General features: G+C 35.5%; 3 protein-coding genes across 8 annotated transcripts; all 3 read left to right on the plus strand.

The window, feature by feature from the left end:
• The first annotated feature begins 243 nt into the window (after positions 1-243).
• Positions 244-5139, plus strand: LOC133822038 (microtubule-associated protein 70-1). Its single transcript, XM_062254237.1, has 11 exons — positions 244-881; positions 999-1084; positions 2119-2184; positions 2294-2464; positions 2573-2743; positions 2841-2996; positions 3112-3258; positions 3371-3442; positions 3527-4054; positions 4138-4322; positions 4523-5139. Exons 1-11 carry the CDS (start codon positions 623-625, stop codon positions 4560-4562), a joined length of 1881 nt encoding a protein of 626 aa, XP_062110221.1. The 5' UTR covers positions 244-622; the 3' UTR covers positions 4563-5139.
• A 2130-nt stretch (positions 5140-7269) lies between these two features.
• LOC133822039 (pentatricopeptide repeat-containing protein At2g01740) lies at positions 7270-10106 on the plus strand. 5 transcript variants are annotated; one of them, XM_062254242.1, is made up of 5 exons: positions 7270-7473; positions 7573-9144; positions 9287-9409; positions 9515-9670; positions 9774-10096. In XM_062254242.1, the coding sequence occupies exons 1-2, from the start codon at positions 7322-7324 to the stop codon at positions 8930-8932; spliced, it is 1512 nt and encodes a 503-aa protein (XP_062110226.1). In that variant the 5' UTR covers positions 7270-7321; the 3' UTR covers positions 8933-9144; positions 9287-9409; positions 9515-9670; positions 9774-10096. The 5 variants fall into 5 exon arrangements, with proteins under 5 accessions (XP_062110226.1, XP_062110224.1, XP_062110223.1 ...); XM_062254240.1 differs by having other exon boundaries at positions 7270-9144; positions 9274-9409; positions 9774-10106; XM_062254239.1 differs by having other exon boundaries at positions 7270-9158; positions 9774-10097.
• A 4180-nt stretch (positions 10107-14286) lies between these two features.
• On the plus strand, positions 14287-17331 carry LOC133820923 (uncharacterized). 2 transcript variants are annotated; one of them, XM_062253487.1, is made up of 7 exons: positions 14287-14422; positions 14522-15559; positions 15674-15758; positions 15894-15998; positions 16271-16411; positions 16497-16685; positions 16794-17331. In XM_062253487.1, exons 2-7 carry the CDS (start codon positions 15417-15419, stop codon positions 16860-16862), a joined length of 732 nt encoding a protein of 243 aa, XP_062109471.1. In that variant the 5' UTR covers positions 14287-14422; positions 14522-15416; the 3' UTR covers positions 16863-17331. The 2 variants fall into 2 exon arrangements, with proteins under 2 accessions (XP_062109471.1, XP_062109470.1); XM_062253486.1 differs by lacking the exons at positions 15674-15758; positions 15894-15998; positions 16271-16411; positions 16497-16685; positions 16794-17331 and having other exon boundaries at positions 14293-14422; positions 14522-15418.
• Positions 17332-22694: the final 5363 nt, after the last annotated feature.

A 22694-nucleotide genomic window follows, 5' to 3' on the forward strand; every position in this document is an offset into this window, starting at 1 on the left:
GAATTAATTTTTTTTTTAAAAAATCTTTAAAAAGTAAATTATTATTATTAAAAATAAAATAAAAAATAAAACAGTAGCAGTATGACTTGATTAGTTAAGTAAGTTTGTAGTATTAATATTATGAGGACTTCACAACTTTCTCTCTCTATAAATACATATTTTTAGAGAGAGAAAGAACAGAGTAAGAAGCTCACCACCAGTGTCTGCTTAACAGCAAAGCTCTACTTAAATAAATAAATAAATATTTATATATATATATAGTTCAGATAGTTAAATAATTCAAGTCATTACTATAAACTATTTTCAAACTCTATTTCTCTCTCTATAACCAGAGGCCTATACAGCCAGATTTAAATCACAATCTAGAGAGAGAAACAAACAACCAAAAGGGAACCGAACCCAAACCATTCTCTTTCTCTCTCTAAAGCTTCACCATTTCTTTTTCTCTTTAAGCTCTCATTAGAGCACACACTGTTTTTTGCTTTGTGTTTTGTGGTATTTGCTGTGGAAGGTTTTGTTTTGGATTGGATTTTTTTGGAGTTGGAAGGTCTTGGAACCCTAAGCATTTTTGGATCCCGAGGTGCATTTGGATGTGAGAGAGTGTGAATCGTTTAGATCGGAGATGGCGGAGCTTTCCGGCGAAGTGGGAGGAGGAGGTGGAGGGGAGTTTAGCGGCATTGGTGCAGCGCCGGCGACCAGTACTCCGACTCCTCCACCGTCGCTTGCGGTGTCGGGCTCGTTTAAGGAAGGGAAGAGCTCGTCGTCGCGGAGGAGAGGCGCAATGATGAGGCCGAGTCTCGACTCGGACGAGTTCATGAACCTGTTGCACGGCTCGGATCCGGTGAAGGTTGAGCTCAATCGGCTGGAGAATGAAGTCAGAGGTACGAATGCGGTTCGATCTAATGATTTCTGCGGAGATTCGGAGCTGGTTTTGCTTGATTTTCCGGTGTGATTTTTGATTTTTTTTCTGGTTTTTTTTTTTTAATTTTTTTTTTCAGATAAGGATCGTGAGTTGGAAAAAGCTCATGCGGAGATCAAGGGTCTCAGGTTTTCTGAAAGACTCAAGGAAAAGGCTGTTGAAGAGGTAATCTTTGACTATTATTCTTCTTCTCAGTAATGCATTACTAAATAGCTATTTTTGGGTATTGACATGTTGATTTGATTATTATTATTATTAATGTTGAAAAATTCTGGGTATACTTCTTATTTTATCTTCCCTTTCTTTCTTGGGCAATGTCAGTGATGTATGAGCTATATTGAACATAGATAAAAGCCTTTTGTGTTTCCTGGCGAGGACCTAAAATATATGATAAGATTACTTGGTTCCGTTTCCAGCTCTATCTTAAATAGTAGATCATGGCCAAGTAAAAGTTCTTGACGGCCAGTGACATCATTTTTTAATTTTGGGATCTTCTTCTCTTCCTCGTGTTGTTTAGAGCATCAAAAATGTTTCTTAGAAAAATTTCGAAGTCGATTATGAATTATCTTTATCTTTTCATGGAACACTGTTTTAATTCGGAAATGAATATTTTCACATGGGTTGTCCTTAGTCAGTCTTGGATTGGCTGGAGCATGTTATTCAGTAGCCCAAATGAATTTGAAAGTTATTAAGAGCCTGTCTATTTTGATGGTATTTGTCAGTTATATTTTATTGCACAACTGATTAGGGAACTGCTAGTAATTCAATTAATGAAGTTCTAATATTAAGGATTTACTTGCACATGTATTTTATATTTCCATAAATTGTGTTCTTGTATCATGTTTGTTGCATTTTATAGAAATTTTCAGCATCTTTCAATGATGTTCTTGGGGATTGTGCTCACAGTTTTTACATGTTTTTCAGTTACTTCATTGTTCTTCCTTTTATGTTGATACGTTTAGTGCTCTACAGTTTAATAAGGAAAAGGATCTTTAGCTATTGCATTGCCTTGCACCAACTTAGAAGTGATTATTGCATTTAGTAATGGGTCATTGTTTAGAATGTTGGATATTCTAATTTTGATTTAGTATATGCGATGAGGATTGTTCTACTACTCTTGTCCCATATATTATTCTAGATTTATTTTTTCTCGTCAAGATTGTTGCTGACTTTCAATTTCTATCTTTTGACTAATGCAGCTCACGGACGAACTGTCCAAGGTGGATGAGAAGCTGAAGCTAACAGAGTCACTTCTAGAAAGCAAAGTAATATTAAAGACCTCTATCAACTACTAAAAATTTGGTGCTTTATGTTTTTTAATATTTCACTCTGGAATAATTTGATTTGATTGAACTAATTAAAGACGATTTGCAGAATCTAGAGATAAAGAAAATCAATGATGAGAAGAAAGCTTCCATGGCAGCACAGTTTGCTGCTGAAGCTACTCTTCGAAGGGTTCATGCTGCTCAAAAGGATGATGATATGCCTCCAATTGAAGCCATTCTTGCACCTCTGGAAGCTGAACTCAAGCTGGCTCGACAGGAGGTACTTTATATATTCTTAAACAATAATGGTGACACAATATTGAAGGAGGAAATAGAGAAAAAAAAGCAACTAGTGGACTGAACTGTGGCCGTCCTTTGTTGCTTGCAGATTGCAAAGCTTCAAGATGATAATAAAGCTTTGGATCGTCTTACAAAATCAAAGGAAGCAGCTTTACTTGAAGCTGAGAGGACTGTTCAGGTTGCCTTGGCTAAGGCCTCTATGGTGGATGATCTCCAAAATAAAAACCAAGAGTTAATGAAACAAATAGAAATTTGTCAGGTGAGCCAAATCAAGATCACAATTCGATTTCTGCATTATTAATTAAGACAGTGTGCAAGTTGGACAGAGTTTGATGTTTTTTGCTTGTGTTTATTAGGAAGAAAATAAAATTTTAGATAAAATGCATAGACAAAAGGTGGCAGAAGTTGAAAAGCTTACACAGACTGTAAGGGAGTTGGAAGAGGCTGTTCTTGCTGGTGGTGCAGCTGCAAACGCTGTGAGGGATTATCAGCGGAAAGTGCAAGAGATGAATGTAATGCTTAAACATATTTCTAGCCCAATCTTTTATTTTAAATGATGTATTTTCTGCCTACATTTTATGCCAATAGTGATGGCTTCAATTTACAAGTTTATCTATATTTCCTCAGGAGGAACGGAAAACTCTTGACCGAGAGCTGGCTCGTGCCAGGGTAACAGCAAATAGAGTGGCTGTAGTGGTAGCAAATGAATGGAAGGATGCCAATGACAAAGTGATGCCCGTAAAACAATGGCTTGAAGAACGAAGATTCTTGCAGGTAAATATCGCTTCTAATTCATTTTCTTTCAGTGGCAGTACTTAATATTCCCTCAGCAACCATATTTTGGCTTCTGCTTCAATTCTGAAATTGCCAAACTCGATTATTGCAGGGGGAAATGCAACAACTTAGGGACAAGCTTGCTATAGCTGAGCGAGCTGCCAAGTCTGAAGCTCAATTGAAAGTAATGTTCTGGTTCATTTCTATTCGTGGTAAATTTATCTTGATTATTAAATTGACTAAAACATTGTTCTCGTTATCTTTCCAGGAAAAGTTCCATATGCGACTGAAGGTGCTTGAGGAAAGTTTGCGAGGAACTTCTAACAGTAGCAAAATTGGTTCAGCTGATGGAAGGAGTGCAAGTAATGGCTCTTCTCGCCGTCAGTCCCTTGGTGGGGCTGATAATATTTCAAAATTAACTTCTAATGGATTTTTATCCAAGAGAACGCCAAGTTTGAGATCCTTATCGTCTAGCACTTGCTCTGTGCTGAAGCATGCTAAAGGGACGTCAAAATCATTTGATGGCGGTACAAGATCATTGGACAGGGGTAAGGTCCTTTTAAATGGTGGCCCCAATTTCTCATTCAACCAGTCATGTGATGCTACCAAGGATGGTGAATCACCTAATACCTGGAAGGGAACTTCAGATGATAAGCCAACAGAGTTCTCATCAGTAGATTCTGAGGATAGTGTCCCAGGCATTTTATATGATTTGCTGCAGAAAGAGGTTGTAGCATTGAGAAAATCTGGTCACGAAAAAGATCAAAGCCTGAAAGATAAAGATGATGCTATTGAGGTTGGTATCTTGTATCTGTTAATTTTTTTGTGTCCTGTGATTCTAAGCGTCCACTTGGGTTAAATTTATTTTCTGTCATTTAGATGTTAGCTAAGAAGGTAGATACATTAACCAAAGCTATGGAGGTTGAGGCAAAGAAGATGAGACGTGAAGTCGCTGCCATGGAGAAGGAGGTAGCTGCCATGCGTGTCGAGAAAGATCATGAACATAGAGCCAAGAGATTTGGTAATCCTAAACCCTCTGTCAACAGCACGTTGCTTGCTGGAAGGTACTTAATCTCTTCCATCTTTCCTTAAACTTTATCTTATATCAATTTGTGAGTTTTCATTCTTTTGAAATAACTACAAAACTTCCATGTATACCATGTTAAGTAAGTGAAGCTTCAATGGTCATTTCATTGAACATGCTACTTGTTGCTTAGTTTTGATAATGTTCTTCCACAAGCTGACATTCTTCGTACCCATGCAGAAGTATGGGAAGAGGAGGATTAACACGCAGCACCCAATGACAACAAGTCCTACAGGCAGAGGCAGATAAGAAGTAAATCCGGATAGGCCTTGTTTCTCACTCCATTTCTGTTTCTTTACCTCTTCTTTTTGTTTCTTATGATTGATGATAAGATTGTAGCCCCGGCGTGCCGATGATCCTGCTGCATTCACCAAACTTGGGCAAAAGACCAACCAAAAAAAAAAAAACAAAAAACAAAAAAAAATGAAAAACCCAAAGGAGAGCAACATCTGAGCAAGAAAGTCGGTATGCTTCTGACTTAGAATGTTATGTTATTTTTACTCCACTTGGCTGCTGCTTTAGGGAGATCAGCAAAGAAAAGTGGTGTAAAAGAGAGAGAGAGAGAGGGAAGGAAGGTGATTGATGACTACTATTACTACTATTACTACTACTACTACGAACTTACTAACCTTTTGTCAGGTTTCTTGAGTGAAAGTGTGATTGTTGTATAGGTAGTTTTATTGGCTTTTGGTCTCCTCTTTTTTATATTTTGTAATTGCAGTTAGTGTGATTTGTTGGTGGTTCAGGGTTTGTTAATATTCTTGTAATCAGATGCAGATAAGATCTTTTTTTTTTAATGGTTGTGTTGTTAATTGATATGTATTCTTCTTATCTTTGATTATAAATTGGTACTAGAGTTATACACGCTGTAGTTTCATTATATTCTTTATGGTGATTCTCAATGTCAAGACAATAGAGAGATTTCTGAAAATAACAATGCCTTTTTATTGTCTTCTCTTTTCTGAAAATTATAAAGATTTTTATTTCTTCTGTGTTTAGATTTCAAACACTCGTAATAGACCAACCATCAATGTTTATAAATTGTTTTGATTTGGAATGTGACATATGATATGAAACAGTTGGACAAGGAAACAACTATAAGATCAAGATTGACACCCGGACATGGGTTGTAATGAGGTGAGAGGTCTACCCCACGCGAAAGCTTCAACACAAGCTATAAAAGCCTTAAAAAATAGAGCCAAATATCCAGCATTTTAGTAAAAAAAAATATTTGTAGGAAAAAGACATACTACCATATTTTGACCACAATTTTATCTATCTTGTTGACTTGATTATTATGCAAGTTTTATTTTATATTACTTTAAAATTAATTAATTTTAAAGCTAGGATATCTTTGAAATTTTTATTTTGGCATAGGGGTGAATATTTGATCCGAAAAATTTGAAAAACCCGTAACCCGAAAACCTGACCTTTTGCAAAACCCCGTTGAATTCGGGTGAAATTTGGTCCGAACTCGACATGGTTCGGGTCAAGTTCGGGTTTTGAAATTAAGGACACTCGAGTTACACCCGAACATAATTAAAAAAAAATCGAAAAAATTAATGTTTTTTTAAAAAAAAAATACCAAGACCCAATTTGTAAAAAATCAACATTACTAAACTAATAACAAAATTTTAAAAAATATGTGAAAAGTAAAGGACCCGTTTGGTAAAAATTTTGTTTTTGAATTTTTTAAACACAAAAATGGAAATATTATTTTATTTTTGTTTCTTTATTTTTAAAAAATAAAAATATATTTGGTAACTATTTTTGTTTTTTGTTTTTAAAAACAAAAAATAATAAATGTGTTTGATAACTTTTATTTTTATTTTTTGTTTAACAATATGAGGTGTTGATTTGAATAAAAGAAGAAAAAAAAGAAAAAGTGAAAAAATTCTATTTTCAAAATTTAATAAATTTTAATTAAAATTTTAAAAAATAATAAATAAAAATAGAGTTACCAAACATATTTTATATTTAATTATCAAATTTTAATTAATTAAATAAAAAATTATTTTTTTAAGTGTTACCAAACAACACCAAAATAAAATTAAAAAAGTGTAAAAAAAAGTATTTTTAATTTTTTTTTTACAAGGCCCATTTTTGGCCTAAAGCTCATTTTTAGACAAATCCCACCCGAAACCCGAAATCGGAAATCACCATAAAACCTAAAAATTTCTGACCAGATTCGGTACCACTTTCCTCCACCCGAAACCCGCAAAACCCGAACCCGAAAACTAAAAACCCTACCCGTATGCACTCATATTTCGGCATGCGCTCATGTAGATGGTAAACTTGTATCAATGGAAGACTTTCCATCATTTTTATTGAATGTATTGCACTTTATTTATTTTCAATGAAATATTCATTGTTAAAAAAAATTATATAGTGGACGTAAACTATGTGTTTTTAATATAAAAAAATGGGTAAAACTATGTGTTTTAATAAAAAAAAAAATTTATATTTTTTTGGACCTGTATTTTGTCTCATTACCTGTTTGGACTATGTATTTTGACAAATTATTTTTTGGACCCTATGTTTTGTAAAATTGTTCAAATGGAATCCTAAACCCGATTCTGGTCAAAGTTTTCTCAATTGAAATTACAAATAATCCACCAAACTAACAATTCAGAACACAAATAAAATTATTCTGCTTAAAAATTGTGTTGTTATATTCAATTTTTTCTCTATTAAAATTGAGTTTACAAGTCTATTTCAACTATTTTATAAAATATAGAGTCAAAAAATAAATTTTATAAAACACAAAGTCTAAAAAAGTAATAAAAAAAACCACGAAAAAAAGGTATACACCCTACAAAAGAAAAAGAGAAGTGGTGAAAGTTGTCCTATTTTTTTAGACCCAAATAATAGTAACACGTTAAAATCTTGAAATTAATGTCCAAATCCAAATGGGTTTTGCGGTGTAAAGGGGTTAGGAGGCTTAAACCCTTAAAACTACAGCGAATCCCTTGTAAATGCATGGTGAGAGAAACCCTCCACTCCTTCGCTCACCTGCGAAGGGCCTCAAAGTTTCCAACTCCTTTTACCTGCAACAAGCTTCTCCACCGCCTCACCAGCTCCAACTGTGGTGAACTTTCACTTAAAATCCTCTCCCACTTGCTTTCCAAAGGGTATGTTCCTCACCCATCTTCCTTCAATTCCGTTCTCTCTTTTCTCTGCAAGTTGGGTCACTTTAGTTTCGCTGAAAATGTCGTAAATTCAATGCCCAGATTCGGGTCTGTGCCGGATGTTGTCACTTACAATACATTGATTGATGGGTACTGTAAGAATTCTGATATCGAACAAGCTTGCTTCAGTGTGAATAGGATGTGTTTAGGCCAGTGTAGACCTGATTTGGTTACTTTCAATATAATGTTTAATACATTTTCTAAGCTGAAAATGGAGAAAGAATTTTTTGTGTACATGGGTTTGATGTGGAAATGTTGTTTGCCTAATGTGGTTACTTACAGTACTTGGGTTGATATGTTCTGTAAAAAAGGGGATTTTGGTATGGGTTCTAAAGTGTTTGATGAAATGGTGAGTGTTGGGGTGTCCCCTAATTTTGTTGCTTTTACTTCTTTGATTGATGGCTATTGTAAGGGTGGAAAGGTGGATGTTGCTCTTAAGCTGTTTGTGGAAATGAAAGGATTCTCAGTTCTGCCTAATGTTGTTACTTACACTGCACTAATTGATGGCCTTTGCAAACAAGGAAAGTTGGAAAAAGCAGAGTCATTGTTTTCTAAGATGTTGGAAGATGGGGTTAAGCCTAACTCAGCTGTTTACACTTCAATAATAGACGGGTATTTCACAGAAGGGAACACGGATGTTGCCATGAAGTATATAAATAAAATGCGGGGTCAATGTATTAGGCTTGATATCACCACCTATGAGGTAATAATATGGGGATTTTGTAAGAACGGTATGTTAGATAAAGTATCCGAGGTTCTGAGAACTATGGTTGAGAGTGGACTGTCTCCAGATAAGATCATGTTAACGACCATTATGGACGCACATTTCAAAGCTGGCAATTTAAAGGCTGCTTTGGAGGTGTACCAAGACTTATTGGTCAGGGGTTTTGAACCGGACACTGTAACTCTTTCAACGTTAATGGATGGGTTATGCAAGCACGGGCATCTTCAGGACGCTAGAGGGTATTTTTTCCCGGAAAAAGCCAATGAAATCTCATATACAGTGCTTATTGATGGGATGTGCAAAGAAGGGCAGCTGGGGGAAGTTGAGACAGTTGCCAGGGAGATGTTAGAGGCAGGGTTTGTTCCAGACAAGTATGTGTACACTTCTTGGATTGCTGGGCTTTGCAAACAGGGAAAATTAGTAGAGGCTTTTATGCTTAAGAATAAAATGGTCCAGGAAGGTGTTGAACCTGATTTGTTCACTTATAGCTCCTTAATTTTTGGTTTAGCGAACAAGGGGCTAATGATTGAGGCAAAACAGGTTTTTGATGATATGTTAAAACGGAAAGTCTCTCCTGACAAGGCTGTCTACGATATTCTGATTAGAGGTTATCGTAGGGAGGAAAATGAAGCTGCTGTTTTGGGTTTGTACGATGAAATGAGAAAGAAAGGACTTTGATTTCAAATAATGTGCCTTTTACCAAGAGCCGTGTGTGGATTCCATCACATACTGGTACCAAGCGGTTCTGACAAAGAATGAGTAGGCTGTGATCTGAGATAACTCTCAGACTATTGGGCTGGCAATGAATTTCAGGATGGAAATATTTTGCTTGATCAGAGATGGAATTTTTCTGCTCAAAGGACTCAACAAGTCATGGATTCCCAACAATGGTCTGTCTCTGCAGGTTCTTAACCATTGAAAGTTTTTCTTTTTTCACTCTTAGTTAAATTGATTTCATCAAAGCAATACAAAATATTTAGCAAAATCTAGACATAAAGGAAATCAATGACATGAAGAAGGCTTCTATTGCAGCTCAGCTTCCCACCGAAGCTATTACTGGAAGGGTTCATGCTGCTCAGGAGAATGATCATATGCCTCCAATTGAAGCTGTTCTTGCCCTTATGCAGGCCGTGCTTTTAGCTTGCCCGACAAGAGGTACTTTATGTGTCTATAAACAAGTAATGGTGGCTTCATATTGAAGGAGGAAGAAGAGTGAACAAGCAACTATTGGGGCTGAAACTTTGTTGTGCTTTGTTGCAGGCAGATTGCAAAGCCTTGGATTGTCTTACAAAACCAAAGGGAAGCAGCTTTACTTGAAAGCTGAGAGGTCTGTTTTGGTTGGCTTTGCAAAACCTCCATGATCAATGATCTTCAAAATAGAAACCAAGAGTGGATGAGCAAATAGAAACTTATCAGGTGAGCCAAATCAAGATCATATTTTGTTGTTGTAAAATTGAGTTGGCTTGAGTTTGATACATGGTTTGCTTCATTTCTAATATGCTGAACTTTGTTCTTGCAGTGGGGAAAATGCTGTAACTTAGGGACAAGCTAGCAATAACTGAGAGAAAACTGCCAATGAGCTCGGTTAAAAGTAATATATTGGCTTAAAAATATCATTTCTTTTTGTGATATTTGTTTTGAATGTTAGATTTGAGTAAAGCATTGATTTTCTACTCAATGAAGACTGTGTAAATTAAGTAATCACGTATGGACTATATATAATCATTTGTTTACATAAATCCAAGAAAATGTATTGTTTCGACAGGTTTACCTAAAAAGCAAACACCATCTACATGAAAATTTGAAATCTTAGCATGAATCAGCCCCTACATTGATTAAAACAATCTCTAATTCTATTTTTAGTTCAAAACTTTCCTTTTTTTTTAAGGGGACTTCTTTAATCCCTCCGTTCACATTTTCAGGACTTAGTCTAACATTGATTATTAGCCATAGGATATGTTAGTTTTTAGAGTGAATGGTTGGATTTGAATGTGTTGATTTAATGATACAAAAATACACATATACCCTTAGGAACCCCTCTTTAACTGGGTATCGATTGCCATTTACCCTTAAGCAAACAAGAAAAAAAAAAAAAAAAAACTTCTTCCTCTTCAACCGAGTATTACTGAGTAACGTCCTGGTTCTTTCTGCCATTGCTATATCGTTGGAGTGGGTTGTGGGTGGAGCGTGGTTACCGACTGTTTAAAGTGTTCGGCTACGTGAGTTTCGGCTTTTGCAGTGTCGGAGTTGGAGAAAAGAGGTGTTCTGTTACTGGTAAGTTGTTATCTCTCTCAGTGTTGTTTTGTTTTTTTGGCAAAAATCCTCTTTTTGTAATTACTAGTTAAGATATTTGCATGAAAGTTGAGTTTGGGTATTTATGAAACTTCTGATGTTTGGAATTTATTCGGGCAATTTTTTTTCTTGAAATGTAGAAATTAGTGAAATTTGCAGTGGGCATTGGTTCAATTTATGAAATTTTTTGAGTTGTAAAGTTTGAGATGCATTTTCGGAGTTCGGTAATGCTAAGATTGTAGGGCTCAATTAAGAACTTCACCACAGAAAACCAACCTCCAAGAATCACAACTAAACAACCAAGTTAAAAGTCACAATAACTCACAAACCAATCAGTAAAACAGAGGTGGAAAAACACAATGCAAAACACAATCTTTTACGTGGTTGGAATTAGAGGCAAGACAACTGTAACCTACATCCAGGGGCAGTCACTTTTATTAGAACTTGATCTTCAACTTTATTTGAGTACAGATGTCACTACTCTCTCTTCTAGTATAGAATGTCTCAAATTACAAGTTTTTTCTCTGTTGCTGGACTATACAATAAAAGCTATATATATAGTAATAGCAACTGACTATAAACTGTCAAAAAAGATTTACAAATGATAGAAGGGTGTTATAACAGAATGTTGAGTGAGCCAAATAAGTACAAATCTCCACCTTGGATCAGTAACACTTCCAGATTTAGTGACTGCACTTCAAGCCCCCTAAAGGGCTTAATCTCCTTTCAGCTGAATCAGATCCAAGTAGTGAAAGAACTTACTGCTTGGAAGAAGTTTGGTGATCATATCTGAAGGGTTATGATCAATAGAATTCTTCTGAACTATAATTGATCCACGAGCTATAACTTCCCTGACAAAGTGTAGTTTAATGTGTACCTGGTTTGTCCTTTCATGATAGACTTGGTTGTTGGACAGGTGAATGGCACTTTGGTTATCACAATAAACTGTGATGACTTGGTTTTGCAGCTTCAATTCTCTAGCAATGCCTCCTAACCATAGAGCTTCCTTAACAACTTTGGTGAGTGCCATGTGTTATGCCTCAGTGGTAGATAAGGCTACAACCTTTTGCAAGTTTGCTTTCCAGCTGATAGCAGTGCCAAAAGTAGTAAAAACATAGCTAGTGAGTGACTTCCTTGTATCAAGACAGGCAGCATAGTCCGAGTCGACAAACCCTTCAATAACAGTTGTTCTGTTCTTCTCTGTAGCTCCACCATAAAGTAAAACTCTTCCAAGTGATCCTTTGATATACCTAAGAATCCACTTTAGAGCTTGCCAATGAGAGTTTCCAGGATTTGACATAAATCTACTGACAATACTCACTGCATAAGCTATGTCTGGACGAGTACAAACCATAGCATACATTAGAGATCCCACAATATTTGCATATGGTATACTATCCATATATCCCTTATCTTCATTGGTCTTTGGTGCTTGATACACACTCAGTTTATACTGCTGAGATATTGGAGTTATTACAGGTTTGGAATTAAACATACCAAACTACTTAAGGATCTTCTTGAGATATATTTCCTGAGACAAATACAGTAGTTTCCTTTCCCTATCTCGGCTAATCTCAATTCCAGGATCTTCTTTGCAGCTCCAAGATCCTTCATCTCAAATTCCCTTCTTAGATTTTCTTTTACCTTTTCTATCTCATACTTACTATTACTTGTTATTAGAATATCATCAACATATAACAGTAATATAATAAAATCATTGTTAGAAAGTAACTTGAAATATACACAATTATCATACCTGCTTCTTTGAAACCTGATTTTGGTGATGAAGTCATCAAATCTCCTATTCCACTATCTAAGGGATTGGTTTAATCCATATAAGGACTTATTTAACTTGCATACATGATCTTCTTTTCCCCTGACCTTAAATCCTTCAGGTTGAGCCATTAAAATGTTTTCATCAAGCTCACCAAATAAGAATGCAGTTTTTACTTCCATCTGTTCCAATTGTAGATTAAATTCTGCTACCATTGCCAAAATAATTCATATTGATCTATGATTAACCACAGGTGAAAAAACATCATTAAAATCGATACCCTCTTTTTTTAGTGAAGCCACAAGCAATAAGTCTTGGTTTAAACTGAGCTGGTTCAACTCCAGGAATCCATTCCTTCCTTTTGAAAATCCACTTGCAGCTTTCTATTCTAAAGTTCGTAGGGTTTACAATCAAGTCCCAATTATGGTTGTCATGAAGGGACTTTATTTCTTCATTCATAGCCTTAAGCCATTGATGCCCCTCCTTACTAGCTAAAGCTACCTTCAAACTTCTTGATTATTCTTCTAGCACTTCACTTACAGCAATCAAAGAGAATGCAATTAAATATGCATATCCATATCTTTCAGGAGGCTTAATCTCTCTTCTGCTTCTATCACGTGCTAACCAATAGCTATCAGTTCTTTGCTGCTCTTTATCTGGTTCCTCCTCTCCAAGTAACCAACTTCTAGTTTGTTCTTCTTCAAGTTTTCCATTACGCTCCACCTCAAACTGTACACTTTCAGTACTATGAACTTTTGTATGATTTAAACTGGACTGAGTCTTACTTGTAGGATTTAAAAACATCTAGTCGTTCTTACTTGTGGGATTTCATGGAATGAAGCATTGATATAGTTGAATGACTGTATTTGTCTATATTAATCTATTACTTTTATTTTCAACCTTGTTATCTAGCGAAGTGGACTGGTTACTTGTACACTAGTCATTGTTACTTGAGAAGGACTGTGTTTGTCTGTAAGAATCTATTAGTTGATTACTTGTATATTAGTAAGTATTACGTGAGATTGAAATTAAATATTTGATTGCCATAGTTGTTATATTTTTCAATGTTTGAAATATATATACACAAGTTAATGATAACCAATTGCAGTACCTGAGTTTGAATTAATTTCCACTGTAGATCATTGGTACTTTGTGTATTTATTTTTTTTCCCCATTAATTGAAAAGAATATTGTTGCCATATATCATTGTGTTCTCTTTTATTATTTTAATGGCAGGTGAACATTTTCTTCTAAAGTGGATTTCAAAATGGCTGAACCTGATAAATTAGACTATAGATGCTCTCCTCATAGGATCTTCAGCCTTATTTCCCATATGAATGGGGGTCAAAAAGAGATGCTGAAAGAGTTGGGATTCGGGGCACTATTAGGGTTGAAAGATTGTAATTTGAGAAGAAATCTTATATTTTGGTTGTTGAGTAGGTTCAACGTAGATGATGGATGTTTGGATGTTCATGGGAAGCACTTCAAACTGGACAGTAAAGTTTTTAGTGCTACCATGGGTGTTAATGATGGTGTCGAAGATTTACAAAGACATGGTAAGCCTGTTGAACAACCTTTTTACAATAAAGGTGAGAAGAATACTGTTAGTTTGTTGGAGGAGAAATTGAGGCGTCGTGAATTGGCCGACATGTCCTTTGTTCGGCAATTTTTGTTATTTTTGGTTAGTGTTTTTTTGCTGCCTAATACGTCTCTCCATGTTGCTCGAGAGGTTGAGGGTCCTATAATGTCCTTAACTGACGTTGCCGCTATTTGTCGTGTTAATTGGGCATCAATGGCATATACGCATCTATGGAAAAGCATAAGCCGGTATCATGGCAAAGCATCCAAGTTCATTGGAGGATGCGTGTATTTTTTACAGGTACTTTTTTCTTTTTAGTTTTTTGCAATAATGTTGGCATTGGTGAATGGTGCATAATAATTTTGTATGTCTTTGCATTTTGTAGGTATTTTACTGTCACCATATTATTTGGAAGGAAGGGTACGTAGATAGGTCCCTATGCCCTATTGGTGTTTGGTGTGACGATAATACCAAGGCTTTGCTTGAGTGGGTTGAAGAGGAAGGGGGGTTTGAGTCGAATACAGTAAGCATGGGTTAAAATTTAGTCATTTTTTTCTTTGTTGTTATGATGGCGAAGTCTATAATATGTCGGAGTTAATAATATTATGTAATTTTTTTTCAGATCCCCATGTTAGAATTGCAAGAAGGGGTCGATCAATTGAAGTTACCCGCCACGATATCGTCTTTGTGTGTAATTGTTGAATCTTTGGAGAAGAAATTGTTTGCTAAGGAGAATGAAATGGATAAATTTAAAGAGGAGATGAAGATTGAACTGGAAATGGGATTGCAACGCTTACAACAAAGTTTGAGTACTCCAAATCATCACGTCATTCAAATTGACAATTTTAAAGAGGAGATGAAATTGTATTTTGACAAAGGATTTGAACGATTACATCAAAGTTTCAATATTGCGATAGGTTCAATGGTTCCCGGGAATGCTTCCCCCCATATTAGCAAGGAAAAGGCTGCTAAGTGTGTGCAGTTTGGGAAGTTGACTAAAGACCTAATCGAGCCAACCATTTACTTGCATGAGAAAACAAAGTTGAGCCAGCATAAGATGACAATTGACCCAATGCTTTTGGAGTGTGGCATAGGTCGTCGAAATGAGTTTGAAGATTCTTATAGAAAGGGTTCAATTTCTAATATCGAGAGGGAAAAAGGGGCAATAGAAAATGATTTCAATGATTATGAACAAACTGTTTTACCCTCAGACAAGTACAATGTTGATGTTGGGCCTTACAATGCTATCCAGAACGTTGATGGTGTACTATCATGTTCAGGGAATGAGAAGATAGATGTTGAGAATGAGATTGGTTTGGAAGATGATGCTTCTAAATTTCGCGTGGAAGGGAAGGAGAAGGAGAAGGAGGACTTGGGTATTTTGAGTTTTGAAGTTATACCAGAACGAAGCCAGTGTGTATGGTACCACAGACACTCCTGTTATTCACGAAATAGAGGATGATGACAACGTGAAGATCGATCCTACTATTTTAAGGAGAGACAAAGAGCTTTGCAAAATGGACAAATCATTTCAGGATATGATTCTTAAGTATAACAAAAGCAAAGGCAGGCAGATTGGTGCATTCAATTTGAAAGTAGTCCTACCACAGTCCAAGTTCGAACTTGGACTTTTCCTATTTGACTTTAGTTTGTCGTTGCGGTAGGTGATAAATTCTTATGTGAATAATTTTTTTGGCTACTGACATCACCATTTTTCCTTTGTTTCAATCATGTTAGGACACTTTTGTTCATTAATGAAGTCAATAATTTTCAGAGACGTGTTGGTCGATAATGTAATGGGACAGTTGGAGCGGTGGTACTTCAGAAGCCTTAGACCTGAAGCTGAGGTGGACATGAAGGTAAATATTGTTCTATTTAAAGTTCACCTTTGTTGAAGTAACAAAATTATGATCTTGTAGCACATTGCCCAAATCTTTTTTTCTTCAATATGAAGAAGTTGAGAAAAATATTTGACACTTCATACTGCTTTGCAGATTATTGATGCTTTTGGGTGTGTATTAAGATATAGAGACAACCCTGATGGTGTAATAGATGACGATGCTCAAACTTTGATTTTCCCAACCTATTGGCCCGGCCTGGTATGTTGTAATACAAATTTGAATTTCCTGGGTTCAATATTCCATTTTTTTGTTTTGAATTTAAAAAATTATTTCAATAAAATAACTTGAAATAGCGATGTCATAATGGTGCATATTTTTGGGACACCGGCAACATTGCCTTTCTTGGTACCAATGTGAATCTTGATATGCTACTCAAGAAAGTGCAGAAGGTAGTTATATTAGATTTATTTTACCACTTAGTGCCTTCTCAAAGTGAATTGGCTAATTGAGTTGTATTGTCTTCTTGTTAGATCCTAGTGCCAATGAAGGATGTCGAAAACAATCATTGGATACTAGCCGTTATACATTGCCAAAAAGGTTGTGCAAGCGTGTGGGACTCAGTGTCTGGTCGATATAGGACACGGGTCAGGACACATATACTAAGCGAACTGGTATGGGTGTCTCCTGAGTATACTAATAGTGTTGTGACATGTCGTTTTTCATTATATTAAATCTATTTATACTTCTTTGATATAGTTAAAGAAGCTTGACGTGTTGCTTCATACGACCATGGGTAGTGCTCGTGTTGGTGGTCCCATTTTTTCCCTTTTTAGTGTAGTGCCCTCTGGTCAAGTACCTCAGCAAGAAAATGGTCATGACTGTGGTGTTTTTGTCATGAAGTTTATGGAGTGGATTGTGGATGGGGAATCACCCCCGAAGTCCTATGTAAGTTTTTACTAGTTAATTAATATTTTTTATAAACGCTTTATTAAATAAGTCCTAAAATAGCGGTTTTAGATTTTAGTTTTTCAGCGCCTTGTTTTGATTTTGCAGAAAGTTGAGGATGCTGCTAGACTCGACATTGCAATCGATATCTTGACCTGTGAGTCCAATAGGCTTTGATTGGGAGTGAAAGATAACGCATCGACTTATTATAAAGCTTGTTTAAGTAGCGTTGAGAAATCCCCTGACTTAAAAGAACGATCTTGTTATCCTCCAAAAGCTTCAGCTGTACCTCCCATGCTATCAACAAAAAAGGCTAGAGACAAACACTGGTCCAAGTTGGGTAAGAGAAAGAGGAAGAACTGATTGAACTTAACCACCATCCGCTTGCCTAGTACAATTTTGGCACTACTTTCATTTACCATTAAATTAACTATATTTCGTAGGTGCAACCATCAAATTTAAAACTTTATTACTTTAGTATTTGTTTACAAACAATTTACTCTTTCATGCACATATTTTTCCTTCACAAATCTGGGAGGGATAATGAGCATAAAGCAGAATGTCACAATATTTGAATTGAGGTCATCAACAAAAACTAACAATATAGGTGACCTCCTTTGACTCCTACAATGCCTATAGTTGAAGAAATGGCCTAGATTGGGGTTATGTGATGATAATATGGAACTTCTTGGAAATTATAATGCCAAGGCATTCGTCTCTTTAACTTTTAATAATGGTAATGTTTGCATTTTAATTTTTGAAGTCAAAACAAACCACTTCTTTAGTTAAGGTTATATGAATGAACAATAATGAAATTTAATAAAAAACAGTTATTATTGGTTCCATCCGAAACACAAGAGTTTGTAAGATTTTATACCAAATAATATAACCAAATTGAGGGTTCAATCTCTGACTCAAAATTGATATCTTAAAATTTCTTATTTTTTAATTTTTTTGACATGGTAAACGTGTAGTATGAAGGATTTGTCCTTCAATTGTACTTCACTTTGGTGGCCCCCACAGAAGAATATGAAAATGTTAGATTTGCACCCAAATCCATTGATTTGCCAATGTATCCCACAAAATCAGGTACACCATGAAGAGTAAATATATTCCTGACATTGAGTAAAAACCCTTGTTATTTTGTGTTAGGTCCACCCACTACTACAATAGCCTCCTAATGTATTGATATGTGCTACGAATTGGAACAGTACAAGGTAAGGTGGCAAATGAACTACTCAAAAAAAAAAATTTAATTTCTAAAAAAAAATCTCATCTTCAATAAGTTATGACCTAGCCAAAATCTAATTTTTGTCTTCCTAATAAAAAATATAGCTCATTATCGTACTCTGACCACTTCAAGACCGACCTATAGTAGTCATAAAACTCCATGTTGTAGACTAATTTATAATTTACAATAACTTAGTTAGAACATCTAACTTAAAGCAAGGAGTTAACAAACAACAATAAGATTACCAAGTATTTCTAATTACCTCAATTTTAAAAAAGTAATCGTCCCGAGGTAGATAATATTTGTGGTTATCCCCTTCCATTATCCATGGACACCTCATGGCCGACAAAGTTATTTACTCTTTGCTCTAGGTATTCTTGGTATCGATTTATAGGCTCCTCCATCAGGTGGTGGATCACTTGCGAAAGTCGTTCATATACGATATTCCACTCCTCATATGAGTACACTGCATCATGGATCAATTCTTGTAGCTTGTTTGTCTTCTCACCAAGCTTTGCCTCCAACTACAATATCTTCTCTTTGACTGACTTGTTGTGTTCCTCCAATAGGTGCTTGTCCTGGTTGATTGAGAAAATCTCGTGCTCCTTCTCGTGTAATGTCTTCTTTAGATTATTAATGTATCCGATTGGGTCAGGTGGGAGGGTTGTGAGTCTGTACTCACTTGAATGTTCCAAATCCGGGAGATATGCTTCTCCCCATCGTAAGTCGGCTACCACCTTCACATTGCAGGAATTGACAGTAGAGTAAGAATCCATAAGCAATTCCTGCAACCAAAACAAAAAAATAATATTGATATTTGGTTTCGAAATTAAATTATTTTTATCAAGTGAGAAATGTTCAATAAAGGGTTTACTCCAACTACCTGCTCTATATCTTGTAATGATGAATCTGATGACACATCTCAATTATATCCATTATGTGGGCCTTTGTTTACTATTGAACTTCTTCTTATAGCACACGTAACTTGTAAAGGGGGAGAAAGATACAACACATAGAACCATATTAGTTTATTGGCTGGGTGGACCCAACTATGTCTGCCTCCATGTGGTGTTATTGAGAATTTAGTTTAATGATGGAAGAGAAGAGATTTAACCACCATTTTTATATATATTGGGTCCATAAGGGCAGCCTTTTATATAAGAAAAAAAAACTTAACAGTGTGCTAATTACTTTAACTGTACATATTAAAAGTTAAATGGCAATCAACGTTTGACTCACTCCCATAACGGGTTACGTGTTTCAGAATTTTTTTGTCAAGTAATGTCATACCTTATGGAAGTAAGTAAGACATACGAACAAGTCAATATGTTAAAATTCAAGTAACTGACTTATTACCTGTGTGTTATCACCTAATTCATATCATATGCAATCTGTAGTGCCTCGTTTACTGATAAATCAAATATCACTACCAAGTATAACTTGTACACACGTTACCATATACTAGCATGCACTACATCAACTCCGTAAGCCACAAGTTATATATATATACGTGTAGCCCTTGTGTTATGCTCACCTTTTATCTGAATCATATTACCCTCTCCTCTTTTCAATTTTAGTTTTCTATCTACCATGGATCATACACCCCGTGGAGATGGTAATGTATTTGGGTGCCCATACTTTGATGAATTACGACTTGAGCAATTGGAATACATCAACTACATATTGTTGGAGAACTTGAGGTTGGCAACCGAGCGGAGTGAGTTGGAGAATATGTACAACGCCACAAACATGCAGTACTCTACGCTAAATTCAGAGATACATGGGCTAGAAATGGCTTTAGGGATGATGCAGAAGAAGTCCATGGAAATGGCAAGTGAATGGAGAAAAGACCTCCAAGCCATGGTTGCCATGATCGAGGAGCTCCGTACCGGGTACATGGCAAAGAACACAACTATCGTCCCAAGTCAGAAGCCACCCATGCAGTAGTTACATATTTATAATTTTATACTACGTACGTTGTAGTGGTGTGTATGTGTTATATTTGATTTTGGGTCAATGGCTCGAACAACCACACTAGTAGAATGTTCTTTTTGGGTTCGCAACTCCTAGTGTTGCTGGTCTGTTTTAATGAGTTCCGAAGACTCTTTTCCTTGATGTGTAATACCATTGCAACCCTTGTCCATGGTCAATGTTTACTTCTTCCTAATATATGATGTCATGTAACTACTGTAAGTATTTAATGTGACTGTTTGTTATGAAGAATCAAGTTTTTTTTTTCATGTTTACTTACTCAAAATAGCATCTTACACAATTTATATAAATTACTTAGAATACATTTTTCAACTTATTTACTTAAATAAATGCACCCAATACATCAGCATGTCCAATTCAATGAATTATTAATGCCACATAACAGGTCACAACAAACAACAACCATCTCATTAAATGACGAAGATAAATTGTATATATAGGTGTCACATGCGTGAACTCAATCTCAAAAAACACTAGCTTAACCCATTGCTCTGATTTTGTTGATGCAGTGTGATAGGAAGCCCCATTGTTTTTTATTCTTTAGTTTTACTTGTAAGTTGTTGAAGATAAATTAAGAGGTATATGTCACCAACTTTCATCAAAAAGCATTGCTGCATAAAACACTTACTTATGTTGGCTTTGCTTTTTTTTTTCAAACCTTACACTTTCGCTAGCTCTTATACTTTTCCATTTTTTAGTTATCATATTTTTAATTTTAGCTAACTAAATGTATGATGAAAATGGCATTTTCATTGCAGTTTTTCTAAGTAAACCTATGGTTTGATCTTGAGCATATGCAAAAATGTTAAGGTACGAGGATGACGTATTCATGACACAAGTGCATTGAACTACTCTCTTAGTTTTTTATACATAAAATCACCTCCTCTCTTGTTGCAGGATGTTCTCAAACTCTATTTCCATGATTTACCGTACACCCTCCACTAAGTGTTAAGGCGCCAAATTATAGCCTCAGTTTGTAATAGTGTCACCGATATCCACATTGAAGATTGCATGGGGCCACATTGAGATACAGGTCAGAGTTTCTCTTACTGTTCCCATACTTTTATTCAATCATGACCTAGGTGACAAGTGAGGTGTCCACTTGATAATGTGCGAAACCATTACAACTTTTCATCTGTTTTGCATATAACATCTTTAAAAACAATACATTAGTAGAGTTAATTTAAGAATCGGCCATTATTAAGGGTTAATCAATTTATTCTCATTCACTGTTTCCTAGATCCATAGGTAGTGTTTTGGCGGGAATTTAGTGAACACACTGGATCTTTCACAATGCTCACTATATAAGTGTGTATATATGTATTTATAAGTTGCTTAAGTGAACCAGTGTAAGAGAAAATATACCCCCACGTACTACTATCTTCATTCCTACCATTACCAAACCATGTCACCCTCTAAGTTATGCGTGAATCTATTCCCTGGTGATGTTAAAGTGAAAACAGAGATTGAATCACCAACCAAACAATTTTCAATTTCCTTCCTTGTTAATTCCATACCCACTCCACTTCCATCCACACAAACTACTGAAATCACACCCCACCAAAATCAGTCCTCAGTAAGTCTGGGGGACACAATCTCACCAACTCATGTAGGGAAAAAAACACCAAGGGCCGGGTTTAGAGGGAAGTGCAAAAACTGCTTCAAAAAGGACTTAAAGATTGAGAAGCTAACAACTTTAAAAAATGTAGTTGCTAAGAAAGGCAACACTTTAAGGATGGATTCAATGGACATTAGTTCTTTCCTTTTTCAGCAGCGCCAAATCATAGACCATGTTGGTTCTATGGTGAAACGCCAACAGGCACTAAGTAGTGAGTTATGTGTTGAAGCTAATAATCAGTCACCAAACGACATAGACATCATCCTCTTGGACTAATCTTTTCTACATGTACTGCATTTTGTTATGTGTTAGTACCTTAGTACATTGGACTACTATGAGTCCCATCTTCATGTTGTAGTATGTTTAAGTCCATTTCCCCTTTCTTATTAATGCTTGTAAGCATTTTCACGTAAGCTTAAGTATCTATCACCTCCAGGTACTGAGATTACCATAATCAATGGTTTTCGGTAATGGAAGTACCCATTGAAGGTTTTTTGAAGTTGGTGTCTTAATTATATGGTCGTACTGATCAATGCCCTTAAAAGTTTGATGAATGTATATTTTATATTATGCATTTTGTACATGGCTCAACTATGTTATTGAACTATCTTTTTCAAACCCCTTGTTTTTATTTTACGTGACATAACTAAGAATGGGGTCCGCCTATATAGATCAACTAAATGACCACCGAAAATGGTCATTTTTATAAAAATTAGAAGGACCTTTATTTCTATTGTTTTACAATAACTTTACACTAAGGTCAAGTAAAAGATATGTTTGCCTTGTAAACATAAGGACAACTTTCCAATAAAATAAGTACACAGTATATTTACCTCATCCGCCATATTAAGTTGAATGTTAATTAATGTACACTTAAATAACTCTTTCTTTGAGGCAGTGAAATGGTAGGTCAAACCCTTAAATTATAATATTGTATATAACATGTCCCATGATGCAATTAAATAAAATAAGTTATTTGGCCAAAATATACGAAGATGAAAATAAAAATTTCGTCAGTGTATTCATTTACATATTTTTGGTTTTTTATTAATTATTAAGAAAAACAAAAGTAACCACCTAATGCAGCTTGATGCTTGTTGTATTTACCCCCCCAAAAATTCTAACTGATTACCATATCAATTAATTTTTTGAATTGCTCAGGTAGACA

Source organism: Humulus lupulus, chromosome 3 (assembly GCF_963169125.1).
Source record: "Humulus lupulus chromosome 3, drHumLupu1.1, whole genome shotgun sequence".
NCBI classification, from domain to species: Eukaryota; Viridiplantae; Streptophyta; class Magnoliopsida; order Rosales; family Cannabaceae; genus Humulus; species Humulus lupulus.